Genomic DNA, 17,500 nt, shown 5'->3' on the forward strand with positions numbered 1-17,500 from the left:
TAGGAGGGGAGATGGGGGGAGGGGAGATGGGAGGAGGGGAGATGGGAGGAGGGGAGACAGGGGAAGTGGAAATGGGGGGAGGGGAGAGATAGAGGGGGAGATGGGGGAAAGGGAGGATGAGAGAGGGGGCGGGGAGAGGGAGGAAACGAGAAGATGGGAGGAGCGAGGGGATTGGAGGAGAGGAAATGAGGGAGAGGGGAGAGAAGAGAGAGGGGAGAAAGAGGTGAAGAAGGGGAGAGAATCGGTCGATGGAAGCACCTTACTGTCACCGTATGGGAGAGGGAGAGGTGACCCTCAGAGCTCCACCGGCAAGACAATGCAGACCGGAACTCCAAGCAAATTGCTACATAAGTATGGAACGAGGTCAGCGCATCCCCATTCCCATGGCCAGGGAGGGAAGCCAGTGAGGGCGGGCGAGAGAGAGGGAGGGCGAGAGAGAGGGAGGGAGAGAGGAGCAGGGAGAGAGGGAGGGAGAGAGGGAGGAGAGTGGGAGGGAGGGAGGAGAGTGGGAGGGAGAGTGGGAGGGAGGGAGGGAGGGAGGGAGGAGAGTGGGAGGGAGGGAGGGAGGGAGGGAGGGAGGGAGGAAGAGAGGAAGAGAGGAAGAGAGGAAGAGAGGAAGGAAGGAAGGGAGGGAGGGAGGTAAGTGGGAGCCAGGGAAAAGTGGGAAGGAAGTGGAGAGGAGGGAAAGAGGGGAGAGGGAGTATAGAGTAGGAGGAGGAGGAGAACAAAGAGAGTAAGGATGAAAAGAGAAAGGTGAGAGAGAGGCAGAAAGAGAGAAAGATATGACGGAAGAAAGAAATAACGAAAGAAAAGAAGAGGGAGAGAAAGAAAATGAGAAAGAGAGAAATAAAAGAGAGAGAGAGAGAGCTAGAAGATAGGAGAGAGAGAGAAAGAGAGAGATATAGATATAGATAGAGAGAGCTAGAGAGATGGAGAGAGAGAGAATGAGAGAGAGAGAATGAGAGAGAGAGAGAGAGAGAGAGAGAGAGAGAGAGAGAGAGAGAGAGAGAGAGAGAGAGAGAGAGAGAGAGAGAGAGAGAGAGAGAGAGAGAGAGAGAGAGAGAGAGAGAGAGAGAGAGAGAGAGATCCCTTCATTAACCTTCCAAAGACGCGTTTCCTCATTATCCTCCTCTAATAACCTCACCTTATGAAGTGAATCGCAAGTACAAGGGTACTCATACAACATATTCAAACCATGCCCTGCAGACGCCCACCACGAGGGAAGGGAAACACTGTCTTCTAATGCTACAACTAATGATCATAATCATACTACTACTAATAATAATAACAATAATATGTAGAGCAAAAACAGTAACATTGGCAACAATTATGATAATGATGATTATAATAATTATAATGATAATGATAATGATAATAATGATAATGATAATAATAACAATAATAATAATAATAATTACAATAATAATAATAATAATAATAATAATAATAATTACAATAATAATAATAATAATTACAATAATAATAATAATTACAATAATAATAATAATTACAATAATAATGATAATAATAATAATAATGATAATAATAATAATAAATGATAATAATGATAATCACCAGCATCATAGTAACAATAATAATAATAATAGTAATAATGATGATAATAATGATTATAATTATAATAATAAGATAGCAATAACAATAACAACAATAATAACAATAACAATAACAATATCAATAACAACAATAATACCAACATAACTAGGATCAATAAAAACACCTAAAACCGCGAGACGAAAATCCTTTCAAAATGAGATTCCCACCCGACGCCTTCCCTCCTGGACCCTCACCCCGAACAAGCTCGGACTCACCAGGTTGCGGCGAGGGTGCGAGGCTGTCGGGTCGTCGCTGTCTGGTGTCTGAGCCTGTGGGATTGGAAGAGAAAGGATATGAATATCTAAACACATAGGAATTTTAAATAAAAATACAGAAAAATCTAGAAAATGGAAAGATAGCTTCCCTCTCTTCCCTCCCTCCTTTAAATGCGTGCGTTATAGCCATCTTTCAAGCACAAGCAAAAGCACCACAATCCGCGTATGCTTCCTGCTCAAGCTCCTTATTATACTCCCCAGCCTCCGCAAATCTCGAGGATAAACAACCTCATCCTGTCCTCGATATAAGAGCGCAACCCGACGCGGAACAAAAGGCCGTTTGGAGCCACTCTGGGAGGTCAAGAGAGTGATCAGGGTCTTCCACCTTCAATATTGAGTTTCGCTCCTGCTAATTCGGTTGGCCGCCTTGGGATGAGCGTCAGGGGGAGGGGAGGGGATGGGGTGGGGAGGGGAGGGGAGGGGAGGGGGAAGGGGATAGGAGAGGGATAGGGAGTGGGGGAAGGGTGGGGGATTGTCTCACTCCCACCGGATAACAACTGAAGCCTTTTAGTAAATCTCCGCCCGTGGACGTAATTGGCTGATAAATGCGTGCGGGTTATTTTCACTGGTGAAAATGACGTACATAGATGCAGAGAAAAGGCAGACATACACAGAAGCAGGCACACAAGCACTCACGCACATACACGCACGAAATCAACCATCCTTTCAAATTCATGTTTGTAACACAGCCATTTAAATTTTACAGGCGTCATATAAAGAGATAGACAATGAAGTAAAGGTAAAATTCAGAGTGATATAGGAGAGAAGTAAAAGAATAAAAGTCTACAACACTCTATACAGATTCAGCTCATTGCTTTTGCATTTCTCACTGACTTCAACATTTCAGATATCAAAAAGAATATCACTTTTGTACCTGACTATAGTCCAATTTACACGAGTTACGAGTAATAAAGGAAACCGTGACCGGATTACTAACGACCATAACCCGAGGATCCAGAAATTTAAAACTGCCTACAAAACGCGAGACGGAAATCCTTTCAAAATGAGATCTCCCCAGACCCGACGCTTCCTATCGCTGACCGCTCATCCCGATTACAAGCTCGGATCGGACGCTCATGTCACCAGGTTGCGGCGAGGGTGCGAGGCTGTCGGGTCGTCGCTGTCTGGTGTCTGAGCCTGTGGGATTGGAAGAGAAAGGATATGAATATCTAAACACATAGGAATTTTAAATCAAAATACAGAAAAATCTAGAAAATGGAAGATAGCTCCCCTCTCTTCCCTCCCTCCTTTAAATGCGTGCGTTATAGCCATCTTTCAAGCACAAGCAAAAGCACCACAATCCGCGTATGATTTTGCTCACGCTCTATTAGACTCCCAGACTGCCCTCCGCAATCCGAGGATAAAACAACTCGTCTGTCCTCGATATAAGAGCGCCACATCCGCGCGGAAACAAAGGCCGTTTGCGCCACTGGGGAGGTCAGGAGAGTGATCAGAGCGAGAGTTTCCACCTTCCAATATTGGGTTTCGACTTGCGAGCTAATTCGGTTGGCCGCCTTGGGATGAGCGTCAGGGGGAGGGGAGGGATAGGGGAGGGGGGAGGGGAGGGGAGGGGGAAGGGGATAGGAGAGGGATAGGGGGTGGGGGAAGGGTGGGGGATTGTCTCACTCCCACAGGATAACATCTGAAGCTTCTGTGTGTAAATCTCCTGCCCGTGAGCGTAATTGGGCCTGATAGAGCTTGCGTGTGGGTAAATTTTCAGTGTTGACATGACGTACATAGATGCAGAGAAAAGGCAGACATACACAGAAGCAGGCACACAAGCACTCACGCACATACACGCACGAAATCAACCATCCTTTCAAATTCATGTTTGTAACACAGCCATTTAAATTTTACAGGCGTCATATAAAGAGATAGACAATGAAGTAAAGGTAAATATATTGTGTCTATGAGCGAAGGTAAAAGAATAAAAGGTCTCTGACAACACTCTAGTGCAATTCAGCTCAATTGCTTTGCATTTCTCACTGACTTCAACATTTCAGATATCAAAAAGAATATCACTTTTGTACCTGACTATAGTCCATATATACACTAATTCTTCAAGCGCCGTCGCCAGTCACGCACACGCTAATAACTTCAAGAGCTTTATCAACACTGTCGAGGGGAAAAAATGTAATTCAGTCCTTCCCAACTTCTGATAAACATGTTTGATCTCCCTCTAGTCTTAAACAAGTTGCTTTGGCACATTCTGCAATTACTTCCGCTTCAGGAACAAGATAACAAGCGTGAGGGAGAGCCAGGTTGCAACAGTTTACTTATTGTTTCTACTAAACATCTTTGTTTCTATATTGTTAAGCCTTACTATAGGAATAAAAAAAAATCAGACCAGTCCAGGGTCTACTTAAAAATGAATGTTGATGCATAGGAGGAAGATCAATAAGTGAGTAGATGAATGACTTACAACAAAATGCTTAAATTATATGAGGAAAACACAATGGGCGAATGGGACAAGACGGGCACGGAGTTCAAGACCTTTAGATCCAACTCTGCTCGTCTTTAAGAACGTTTTCAAAAATCCATCCACGATTCCGATACATTCCCCATCAACAAACTTCAGATGACATATTCAAATGGAGACATAATTTATGCATTACATCCACTGTCCCCTCGTTATAAAGAGACTTCGCCGACGAAGACTCCGTGACGTCAGAGACTGCCCCAGACGAAAAAAAACACGAGTGCAATTTTTCTTCGACAGAAAAATATCGGGGAAAATCATCCCAAGCGAGAGAGGAAGACAAAGACACGTCATGACAGTCTGAACAAGAATTTATTTTTCTTGTGTACTAGAGGTCACCAGCTGCCTTCACTTATCCATAAGGCACTGTGAAGGGCTGACTTGAATTTAGTCTTAAATATCCCAATAATTAAACAAAACACATACACACACACACACTCATATATATATATATATATATATATATATATATATATATATATATATATATATATATATATATATATATAAACAATAATAACGATGACAATAATAATAGCAACAACAACAATAACATTACTAACACGAAAACAATAATGGTCTTCCCGTCCGTTTAACCTCCCGAGACCTGGCCTGACCTCCCTCCATGGCGGCGGGAGACGATGCTGGTCTTAAGACTACCCAGCGGCTTAAGCACCATGTATATCTTGTGAAATCGAGTCGAACCTCAGGGAATGTATCCAATATTTCTCAATAAAAGATAAAAGGGAGCGTTATATTAAACCCTGACTGCCTTGTTTATTTCTAAGGAATCAAGAGTGCAATATTGAGTTACTTCTTGTTTCCCTTGGTCTCACAAAAGAAATGTCTCTAGAGTTTCAAAATTTTTGGTATTTAAAGAGACACAAGAGACACGGAAGGGGTCAGCTTAAGGTTATCATTTACCCGAAGCAAGTCAAGTCTCTCTATCAAAGAAAGTCATGACCCACATGAGAAATATGATCTATTTAAACCTTACATGATTCATACGTCTCAAAGGAAGTGTTTTTTTTTTCAGTGCAACATACAGTCTTCACCTTTTACAATATACATTCATAACAATGGAATCACGGTTGTAGGCTCTAGAACAAACTCCCAAGTAGGAAATCTCCCCCAGCCACTACACATCACTTCTAAAAATATATATATATACCAACCCATCTTATTCACAAACACAGAATGTGTGAAAATACCATAACATACAAACAGAACAAAAAGGTAAACAAGCAAAACATAGATCCTCTCCCAAATCTAGAGGTTCATCTTCCGTCGACAAATTCTCCTGTCATGTTTATAGACGCAAACCTCGTTACACTCTATCCTCTCAGCGTCGAATCTATCTTTCATTCCCTGTGTCCACGCCGCACGATCATTCCTATTTCGTGATTTCGCCAACCACTATATTCAAGAGTCAACGCGCAATCTTTCTCTTTCTCTTTCTCTCTTTCTCTTTCTCTCTTTCTCTTTCTCTCTTTCATTTATTTTTAAAGCAGGACAGGGAGAGAAAAAAAAGAGAAAGAGAAAGAGTGAAGAGTGTGAAAGAGATAGACAGATAGATAGATAGATAGATAGATAGAGAGAGAGAGAGAGAGAGAGAGAGAGAGAGAGAGAGAGAGAGAGAGGAAGAGATGGAGAGAGAGAGAGAGAGAGAGAGAGAGAGAGAGAGAGAGAGAGAGAGAGAGAGAGAGAGAGAGAAAGAGAGAGAGAAAGAGAGAGAAAGAGAGAGAGAGAGAGAGAGAGAGAGAGGAAGAGAAGGAGGAGAAGGTAAAAGGAAGAATAGGGAAAAGAAGGTTTAGAACACGGCGACAACAAAGACGATGATGACGAGGAGGAGGAGAAAGTGTAGATAAAAGAAGAGGTGAATGGGCCGGAGGAAGGAAGACCGAAATGATGGAGATGGAGAGGAGCTGTTGATGGAAGAGGAAGATAAAGAGGCGATAGCGGGGCAGCAGGAGGAAGAGGAGGAGACATAAAGAGAGGGAAGAGTTGGAGAGGATCGGGATACAGGAGGCACGTCTACACCCTTCCCATCAGAGTGTGGTGGGTGGACTGGTTGGACCGGGGGACGGGACCGCCACACTTGGCTTACACCCGCTCAGAGCTTCAGACGCTACAAGTCACCAACTACTTTATCGCGCAGTCTGTGTCTAACCGTGGTTGAGGCAGGACGTGCGCCGGCTCGCTCTCGCTCTGATGAGTGGCGTCCCCGTGCACCATCACCGAGCTCGGTTTTTAGTTAAAGCTGAGGTGCGGGTGTTTGTGTTGTGTACTGTGCAAAATATTATGATATATTCTAGCCATCTGGGATAACGCTCGGTAGCTGAGTGCAAATTTATGTGTATATATATATAAATCTTTTGTTTACAAACTCTGTATATCAGAACGATATACAACGATGGGAAAGAAATAAGAGTTTATGTGAAGAAAAATTTTGGAATAAGTGCAATAGTCTACCAAAGCTACAGGAGAGTTTCGCAGTGTTATATTTGAAAAAGGCAAAGAAACATTAATGGTATAATATTAATGGCAAGCGCACGATGTGAGCATGAATAAACGTGCAGTAAATGAAGGGACTCAACCATGCAAGATGCACAAAATTCAAAAGCAGTGGATCTTCACAGCAGCTCATTCTGTACGTCACATATTTCCCTACGTTTGACAGATTCAAAATATGTACAAAAAAAAAATGTTTGACCAGTGCTTCTGAAGATGACAGTCGTAAAGAACGGACACAGAACCGATTTACTGAAACCACTCATTCAAACGCTGCAGAAACCGTTAAGAAATTGTCATTGTTTACGACTCCTACAATGGACACAAAACGGTGCAATATTCCCAGCCAGCGAGTGTAACCCTTCATCACAAAACCCTCCTCCCCCCGACACACACTGCACACTAATGGACCAGTCTCATACGCACACATTCAACCGATAGCTTTTCCATACTGATAAGCCTCGGTGCTCATCTCCCCTTCGTCTCCACATTGCTCTTTACAGATACACCTCCGCATTTTTCCCGTCACTCTGTTTTCTGCAAGTGGCATCACTGTTCCGCGAGTCTGGCCTCCCCATTACGCGAGGATGAATAATTTAAGGGGTAAATATCTTGAAGCTTCACTGTGATACATAACACGGAAACAAGACCCGGCAATTTGTACACACCGGTAAAAATATACACGCGCTGTGACGATGGAAAAAACAGGTTGACATTAAGACGCCTTCATGATACATAACTAAGAGGGTCAACCGGTACTTCAACTAAGGGCAATGTTCCGTTACTTCCTTTGCGGGAAAGACTTTTTTTTATCTTATATGTCACGTCGAGGTTGAACTTGAAAGGAAATGTGGTTTGTGGTCGTGAAAGTTATGTGCTTGAGAATGTCACGTGCAGATATTCAGTTATGTCTTTCTCATTTTTTCCTATCTTTATATTTATATGTGTAATGTCAAATTACCAAAGGTAAGTTTTATCATTACTGCCCTTCATAGTAGCAATTTGATTTACAAAAAACGGTCAAGAACGATTAAGCAGTAAGAGAGAACGCCGCTAGTGACCCGGGGAGTCTAATCTATTTGTTTCTTTCCACTTTTACTTAAACCGGGACTTTCTCTTTATCTCTCTTCCTTTTTAGGAGTTGTACCCGCGTACCTTCGAAGGATTTACGACCCTCCGAAATACGCACTACTCGGGTGAAAAGTGCATTAAGAGTGGCGCATTTCCCCGGCAAAGGCGAGGATTTTGAAGCAGCCAAGGAGTTGAAAGGGATTTGTCTACCGTGCGCTAGAGTCCGAGCCGAGCACTTTAGAACTTGCCAAACTAGGGTGAAAAGGAGATGGACACTTTCTTCTTCTCATGTAAAATCTTCACTTCTTATGTAGCGAACTTTTCCACGCTTGAAGAATTATTGCAATTCCGAAAGACCATTCATTGGCGCACATCTAATCAGACGCACAGCCGCTCCATTCGTATGCTGAATTCTACTACGGGGAATTTGATACTTAAGTTTTTAAACTCGATAGACACGAAAACTTTTATTACGTGTGAATATTAACTTTCGTGGAATGCTGTCAAAGCTTATCTGAACTCGGTTCGCGAGTTGAAAACGGTATAAAATGCTGCCACGAAGTAAAGTAAATGATATTCACAGAATGTATGCTACATATATACACATATACATATACATATACATATACATACACATACATAAATATACACATACATACATGTGTGTGTGTGTGTGTGTGTCTCACTGTCTACTGAACACTAACCCAAGATATGAATCTTTTCTCGAAGTCCACTTAAAATACCCCCACGCCTTTTGGAATCATTTTCTCCTCCGATTCCTTTAAAAGCTAACATAGTCGAACCGAGGAGTCAACTTACTTCCAGTCGAACTTGGAAAGGGGAAAAAATCACCGGTGTTTTTCGGTCGGAGGAACTGAAAAGGGACACTCGAGGGCGCGTGCCAAGATGCGTTTTGCGTTGCGAATAATCTTGTTACAGATCGCCGCGGAAGGATCACTCGAGAGGATGACGCAGGTCTGGAGTTCAATCGCGGATGTTTTCATACACAGGCACGCACACACACACACAGACACACACACAGACATATACACACAGAGCGAGGAAGAAAGAAAGAAAGAGAGAGAGAGTAATGATAAAAGAGAGAAGAGAAATGGTAAGAGTGAGAAAGAGGAAGAGACTGAAAAAGAGAAGGAGAGAAGAGAATAGTAGAGTGAGTAAACGAAAAAAAGACAAATGATTAGCTCACGAGACTAGAGGAAAGTAACATGCACTTCGTGGTTGGTTAAGGAGGAGAGCGGCTTAGAGACTAATAGCAGCGAGAAGGATCAGAGGAGGACTAAGAGCTCCTTAAGACTCCGTCCCGAGGACCGCTATCCTCAACTTCGCTGCCTGTCTCTTCTCTTCCTGTCTCTGCTTTTATCGTTGCTTCTCTTTCTGTGAGTTTCTCTCTCTCTCTCTCTCTCTCTCTCTCTCTCTCTCTCTCTCTCTCTCTCTCTCTCTCTCTCTCTCTCTCTCTCTCTCTCTCTCTCTCTCTCTCTCTTCTATTCTTCCTCATCATTTGTCTCGTTTTCTACCACAACCCTATAATTCTCATTCCTCCTTTCATTTGTCCTCCTATAAAGAAGCAGATAATAAATTTACTTAAACCAAAGTTCCTCCATATGTCATTAGCCAACGCGCGGCCTCCCGTCATATATTACCAAGTTGACTAATTATATGTTGATTATCGTCCTTGTTAATTATTCACTTAGAGAATAATTAAAGGTAATTAGAGCAATCCACTGTGTAATTGGAAAACAATACATGTTTCTCTTATTTGCCCTCATAAATTTTCCTAAACGACGCATTCAGACGAAATATTCCTTTTCCCTTCCGTCCTCATCCCATCTCTGCCCTATCCGTCTAACTCCCTCCCTTTTTTATGTCGTCCTATTCATAAACTCCCATTTTTATTCCATTTTCGCTCTTATTTCACCCCCCCCCCCTTCCCTTCACTTCCGCCACCATGCAAGTTCGATGTTGCTGGAAACTCCGGCTCGGTATGCAAATTACGTCACTAGGACGCCGGAACTGTCATCAGTTCATAAACACACACACGTCAACAGCATAGCAAGGCCCCAACGACGTGAACAAACCGGACCTCACATGTAAAGTACAACTTTTCAAACAGAAATATATATATATATTAAACATAGAAGAGTGTGTGGGGGGGATGTGAGAGAGAGAGAGAGAGAGAGAGAGAGAGAGAGAGAGAGAGAGAGAGAGAGAGAGAGAGAGAGAGAGAGAGAGAGAGAGAGAGAGAGAGAGAGAGAGAGAGAGAGAGAGAGGGAGGGAGAGAGGAAAAAAAGAAGGACGGAGAGAGAGAAGTGTTATTCGGAACGCTGGCGACGTTTGGTGGCAGTCAGCCTTGGCGTGATGGGAAATGTAGGACTCCTGTCACTGTATTTAATCCCCCCTCTTCCCTTGCGCCCCCTCCCTCGCCACCTTCCTCCCCCCTGGCATGGGAACCCTATGAATTAATGACTGACCTTGGCGGCGCTCCCGGCGGGTGTTCTGCTGAGACTGAAGGGCGCAAAGAATGTCCAGGTTTTGACAGCAAAAAGCACAATATATACTGACCGAAATATATACATATATACGGAGGGACAGAAACTGGGATACTAATGAAAAGTTACGAAATTTTTTTACTCGTTGGCTGCTTAATTGGGCAAATTAAAATCCCTTTGGATACGATCTGGCGTGAGAGAATGAATGCGCCCGCGAGGGGAAAATGGACACTCAGACTTGGAGCGTCTCAGGAATTTCCGTCGACAAACAGTTGAAGGATTCCGGTGTCTTGCGTACTCATCCGTCCCTCGGCCCGCACATACTCCACCACATAATAAGACAACGCAAAGAACACAATACCTAACTTCGACCCCCCCCCCCCACCTCCGCTTCAACTTCCTCCCCATCACGTCTTCAACCGTTGCTACCTAGTCTCTCTAATACATACTTACATACATACACACACACACACACACACACACACACACACACACACACACACACACACATATATATATATATATATATATATATATATATATATATATATATATATATATATATATATATATATATATATATATATATATATATATATATATATACATATATATATATGTATGTATGTATATATGTGTGTATGTATGTATGTATGTATATAAATATATATATATATATATATATATATATATATATATATATATATATATATATATATATATATATATATATATATATGTATACATTGCTAAAGTTTTTTCCCCTCCGTTCGTTCTTTTATACGTAGTGCTATATATATTTTATGGAGAAATTTCTTCCCGTCACACGTGCGTGACACAACAGGGAGTTTGTCATGTCTCGCTCCCCGCGACTCGTGCGCCGTGCCGGTCCATCGGTGTGGAAGCATAACAACTGATGGATGAAACCTTACCGTACGCCAGCTCCGCCATGCCACGTCGCATCGACACAAGCTAGCACACCACGCTACACCACTCAAACAGACGTCTACACCACAGAAAATTACGGAACATTACGGAACACCACACTTCAGCATGGTACACTCCAGGCCGAGCCACACCCCTGCGCTCTTCCCTGCTACCTGTTTGCTTGTTTTATGCCCTACTCGCAGCTGCAATAACCTGGCCGTCATCACTTGCGAGCGAGCGACGTCCAACAGATTCCGTCGTAAAGCGCGTGCCTGCATCGAAGACGAATATTACTTTATCAAAATCTCAGGCCCGTTCACGTCACAGACATATACAGGAATGCCGCTTGACAAGGCTTGCCCCTCTGGGAGCAAAATAGGAGAGAACAGACGAAAGAGTTGTGCATCCGCTTCAATTACGCCGTAGGCACCTCTCCGTTCATCTGACAACCAACTGACAACCATGATCAAAGTATTGGTGACTGGTCTTCGCACCGTACCAAAAGCAGAGGTTCGTGGTGTTGCATGGAAGACTTGGGGAAAAGGTACAAAATGGGTAAGTGTGAGAAAGACGCGCCAAAAGCACGGGGGATGGCGATAAGGGAGGTGCAACACAGTAACAAAAGCGACAGGGAGAAAGTCGAGACGTGGCCATCTTTGCTCCGTCCTTGAGTAAATTGGGTCTTTACCAGCCCGACATTTCTGCAGCCTGACTGTGAGATCTTACTTCTCCTTGGCCTAAAACCACTGCCGTTCCACCCTGAGATCTGCTTTCAGGATCGGCGAGCACAGGAAGCACGTGGCTAAACAACAAAGTTTAGAATGTTTCAGAACCCAAGCACCGCAAGACCACCAACCCTTTTATTCACACACTTTTTAAAGCTTTTAAACATTTCGTTCTGTGGCTACGAAATAGTATTTTATCCACGAAGATCCGATCAAGTATATCCACAGATATAACTTGGGCGAAAGAGGAGAGCGGCAAGAAATTCCTGATGTTGGCTTTGGCTACAAGGTTTGCTACGTGCATTTCCTTGGCTTCTAGAGGTCCCCTTTCTCTCTAACAGGCTTTCCTGCCCAGTCGGCCTTTCCCCTTTCTCTTTTTATTTCTCCCCTCATGTACGCTACCTCAGCTTTTATAAACTGATTCTCTCTAAATAAATACTGAATCCCTATTCGTAGGAGCCTAGACACCCTACAAACGCTTATTGTCTTTTGCTGAAATGAAATATACCTCCTTAACGTAATGTAAATGCATTTCCTCCCAGCGTGCCTCGTCATTTCCGCCTTCTCGACGCAAATGCTCGCATTCCGCAATGGAGCTGGAAATCTCGATACCTTTACATCTACATCTCCAAACAATTCAAAAACATATGCAAATTAGCATGCGCACAGGCAAAACTTGGGGTATAACCTACGGAGATGACGTAAAGAAAACAAGACATTAGTGAACGTTGCACACTCAGTGACATATTCAAAGTTTCCGGCTTCGTCTCTGAGGGCAGCATATATTCGTGACGTGTCGACATATCTTGAGAAAAGTTTCTATTCTTCTGCCCACAAGAACTGTTATCACTTTCCCGGGTCTTAAATGAAGTAAAAATTTGCATATTAGAATCCTGCAGTGATGTGCCGATGTCACTGGCTGGAGGAGGAGGAAGAAGAGCGGGGAGGTAGGAATGGGAACGAGGGAAAGAGGCAGGATTTAAGAGCTAAGCGAAACCTAAGTTATTTGCAACATTGCAACTCCGACCAGCTATGCTCCTCTTCCTCCTCCTCTTCACTACGAAGCATTAACACCACTACGTCCACCTTCTTCTCCCCTCCCTCGTTTTCCTTCTCCTCAACCAGCTCCCCTTCTTCCTCCTTATCTTCTTCCTCCCTTCCCTAACCTCTACACCAGCTCCTAAATTCCCTCTGCCCCCCCCCCTCCCCATCATTCAGCGATGCACTTCATTAACTGTTTTCAGGTGAACCAACTTGGGAGTGTCGCGTATGTATATTACCAGCACTTGTGTCCCTTTACGGCACACGCATTTTCCAGCTGCCTTTATTCGAGTGCGATGCGCGGCCCTGGATCGCACGCACTTTCCCTGCACCGCAACCTCGCGCACCTCCCGTCCGTTGCCAGGAAGAGGCGACCTAATCTGGGACTTCATTTTAATATCATATTTCCTCGTGTACTTGTATGCGTTTGTGTGTGTCTATGTGTTTGAGTTTGCGTTTGTTTGTGTGTGTGTGTGTGTGTGTGTGTGTGTGTGTGTGTGTGTGTGTGTGTGTGTGTGTGTGTGTGTGTGTGTGTGTGTGTGTGTGTGTGTGTGTGTGTGTGTGTGTGTGTGTGTGTGTGTGTGTGTGTGTGTGTGTGTGTGTGTGTGTGTGTGTGTGTGTGTGTGTGTTTTGTAAGTGTGTCGTAAATAACGTGTATAAAGATGCACGAAGGAAGAATATCTGAGATACGTCGCCGTCAAGCGCGCCTAGTCAGCAGCACATTCAGCTGTTACATCCAGCCGAGATCAACATTGGCTACATGGCGCGTGCTGCTCTTGGTCTCTCGCATGTGTTGCAAGATTAAAGGCTTCGGTGATCTGTGTGCCAGGAGAATGTTGGGCGTCATTAAAAAGCAGCAGGTAGGGTGGAAGATTAGGTTGCTTAGGGAAGACTAGTTTCGCGCAGAAGGTAAATGTGGAGGACGATGACTAGCGAGTGTGTGAGAATTTTTTTTAAAATACACACCAGGAGATGCAGGAGGATGAAAAGCATAAGGGATGCGATCACATGCGTCAGCGGCAACCTAGTCATGGTATTGTTAGCACAGACACCACGCAAGCACAGTCAGAGACGACATAACATCTTGTTTATACAATAAATCGTTCGCCGCAAGCAGAGGTTGTTTGTTTTCGCCGATGCGTTTTGAATGCGTGTGTGTATCAGTGTCTGTGCATGCATGGCCACAGGCGTGCTCGTGCGTGTGTGTATCCAGTACAAGGCTTGTTACCGACCACTTCGCAATCCCACATTCCTTCTCTTTTTTATTTGCAGTCTTTCACAATCCTCACCTATTCAAAGATGATCCTATATTTTCATTTGTTTCGGACCCTTTGTGAACTCAAAAAACAAAAGAAGAGTGAAAGATACGAAATAAAATAATCCGCACATTTGGCCTTTCTGGCCCCAAAGACAGTAAGAGAGAATTAATCACTCCACTGTCTTCCACATTCCTACCACCCCTTCTTCCCTCACCCCCTCCCCCATCCAACCCCTGTCTCTAACCTTTCCGGCCCCCCTCCCCTCCTACTCCCCCCGGTTCCTCCCACCGGTCAGCACGGCATGCAACCCCCCCGTGGCCATATGCGGAGTGTTTGGTCGCGGCGACGCCCCATATGTACGTACGACGCGGTGTAGCGGGATGAGCCGGCCGGCCCCGACCATCCTCACTAGTGACCCACACATCGCAATGCCGTTGTTTCTACGCCCCTTCCACGGCTCCGACGGCACGTTTATCCTTTGAGTTAGGGAAGAGAAACTTTTTGAGTGAGAGAGGGGAAGGGGTGGGGGTGGGGGAGGAGGAGGACAAGGAAGATCCTTGCCCTTTCAAGAAGGACGTCATGATTCCTTCAAAAATGTATTCAAACGTCACATCTGAAATGTTACAGTCGGGAGTAATAGTTTATTCTACCATCGGCATTATTCACTAAATGCTGCGTTTTTAATATACTATGCATTTTAATGTTGTCTTTATCAACATTAGATCTTTCTCTCTCCCGAAAACTGCGCGTCAACTTATATTATTCATCGTTATCCACTCATGTCGTGATTTAGTGAATGATATTTACATTCAATCAAGGCAAACGCGGATGAATCAAGCATTTGCGAATAAACTGAAACGTAAATTAATACGACTGTGTTTTCAAACACATCGGGCTGTGACGTCTATTTCTTTTACAACAACATACATTCATAGTGAAACTTTTCACAAACAATGATACTCAAACGTCGATGATAACACATAATTCATCCAACCCCTTATTTATCAACACAACAATAGAACCTTTTTACAAACCCTATCATTGCACCCCTTTTGCAACTTAATAGATCCCATTGATACTCAGACATTCGAGCCGATGCCTATACCAATATGGCCCTCGATCGGATTCAGTGCAGACACTAAACAGCTGTGATTATCTTTTCTTCTATGTGATGAAATGGAGGGAATAACTCAGTAAAAATTGTGTATGTTTAAAATTGTGTTTCTGAATATCTATGTGGTGACCTAGCATATTTGTGTGTCTAAGCTAACATATCTTTCTCAATGCTGTAGATCAGGGAAGAAAAAATGTACGGGCTCGCAAAGGAGAAAATAGATCGTACAAACTCAGTGTCTAGAAAAATAAATAGCAAAAGGAGACATTTGTTGCCTGGAGAGTGGTCGACCTCTCGCCGCCAGGTCGTGACAAAGAGAAACCTCATGACACTAAGACAACAGAAAACACGGGGCTCCGGCGACGACATCGACAGCGTTACCAAAAGCCGAGGCAGAGGATACCAAGTCGGCGGATGAACTACTGGTACCAACGCTGAGAGCCAGCTATGACTCAACTCTTCCACAAGGTAAGCAAGTCTGTAATCTCTCGCCTTATACAGCTCGTGTTTTTTTTTTCTTTTCTTTTCTTTTTTCCAACAGAGATGCGAGGAGGATACTGGCATGCGACTAAGAAGCCATATGCAGTTTTATTCTTTGATAAAGGGACTTACTTTCGCTCGTGACGTCTAGAGAATTGATGAAGATCTTAAAAGGAGGAAGAAGTACATTTCCTAAAGCTATTTCTCCCCCAAAGATAGTCCTTATCTGTCGGTGCTGGTATCTTTTCACATTTCTGTTCATCCATTCACATTTCCGAGCTATGCAAGAATGTGTCAAAAGGGTTATCCCTTTTTAATGTCATACTCAGTGATGCAGAATAAAAACCGTGGACATTAAGTGTTCGCCTCCCAAGAGATGATATTCTAGCGTCAGCAATCATTCCGTGCACCTTCGCGGCATCAAAGCTGCTTACCAGACAGGCCTAATAACTTAATTCCCCAGAATGTGGTTGGGTAATTAGCGGTGCAGGTTTCCGGGTAACGAGGATACACATGTCTGGGTTATTATTGAATGCGATGGCTTATGGTACTTGCGGATCTAATTACAGCAATTCAGTCAAGGATGCGGGCTTATGAAGGGAGCCGCTTCACCAGGATCCATTGTCGATGAAGAAAGCCCGCGCTATTTGTTATCGCCGGACTTAAAGACGCCATGCACAATCGACTGACGGAGAACAACATTTCCTGGATGGATAAGTTTTGGAAACATCGTGTTTGGTCGAGAAACAGTAGGACCTCGCCTCCCCTGAGAGACGCTGGGACGCGCTCCTTAGCTAGGCAAGGGACGGGGCTGCCACACCCTGAATTCTATAGGACTCGGGTGCGCAAGCTATTCAATTATATATAGTGTAGGGTTAATCAAATTATAGTAATTACCCTTTCGCTGACGAACAAAGTCCGGTTGGAAAATATTCCATTCTGTGATACGCGAAAAATACAAAAGCAGCTATACAAGCATAATGGGCAGTGAGCCGAGAGAGGAGAGTAAAAAAATAAAATCCTGCAGGCAGAGCAGGAAGAGGAGGGGAGGGGGTGGAGGCAGGGGTGGGGGTGGGGCGAAGGAGAGGCATCCAGGCAACCAGGTATATGAATCCGCGTTCTGAAATCGTGCAGCCCGCAGCAACAAGCATCGCGCATGCCAGAATTGGATGACGCATCGCCTCCCCCCATTAAGTATGGGGACCTCGGCGCTGATAACGCATTACGGCTTACGGCCTTCCGTGCCCTCTACGGTGTCAGACCAACGTGATATCGGGACGCCCTTGTTAATCGCCCACACTGCACGAATTCCACGCTTTTCGGGCTGCCTGGCTTCCGAGCGAGGCTGTCATACGCTCTGTAACTTTCAACAGTGCGAGAAACAGAGACAAAGGGGAAAAAATAATGGTTGAGGGAAAGAGAGGCTAAGGGGAGAAGGGAGGGGAGGGAAGGACGGAGAGAAAAAGAGACAGTTACATACAGACAGACAAGGAGTTC

At 44.1% G+C, this 17,500-nt stretch overlaps 1 protein-coding gene and 1 long non-coding RNA gene across 2 annotated transcripts in view; one reads left to right on the plus strand and one right to left on the minus strand.

The window, feature by feature from the left end:
- LOC122257932 (multiple PDZ domain protein) overlaps positions 1 to 17,500 on the minus strand; it is a 618,627-nt gene that overhangs the window by 296,486 nt on the left and 304,641 nt on the right. Inside the window, 1 exon segment of the mRNA XM_086543725.1 lies at positions 2,973 to 3,026. Coding sequence (XP_086399851.1) covers positions 2,973 to 3,026 — 54 coding nt within the window.
- Positions 6,498 to 17,500, plus strand: part of LOC122252330 (uncharacterized) — a 64,510-nt gene continuing 53,507 nt past the window's right edge. Inside the window, exons 1-2 of the long non-coding RNA XR_015191625.1 lie at positions 6,498 to 6,633; positions 15,702 to 15,991. This is a non-coding gene — a long non-coding RNA (uncharacterized LOC122252330). The remainder of the gene's footprint in view (positions 6,634 to 15,701; positions 15,992 to 17,500) is intronic.

The sequence above is a fragment of the Penaeus japonicus genome, unplaced genomic scaffold (assembly GCF_977035675.1).
Source record: "Penaeus japonicus unplaced genomic scaffold, GWHDUDI00000001_assembly GWHDUDI00000014, whole genome shotgun sequence".
Classification (NCBI taxonomy): Eukaryota; Metazoa; Arthropoda; class Malacostraca; order Decapoda; family Penaeidae; genus Penaeus; species Penaeus japonicus.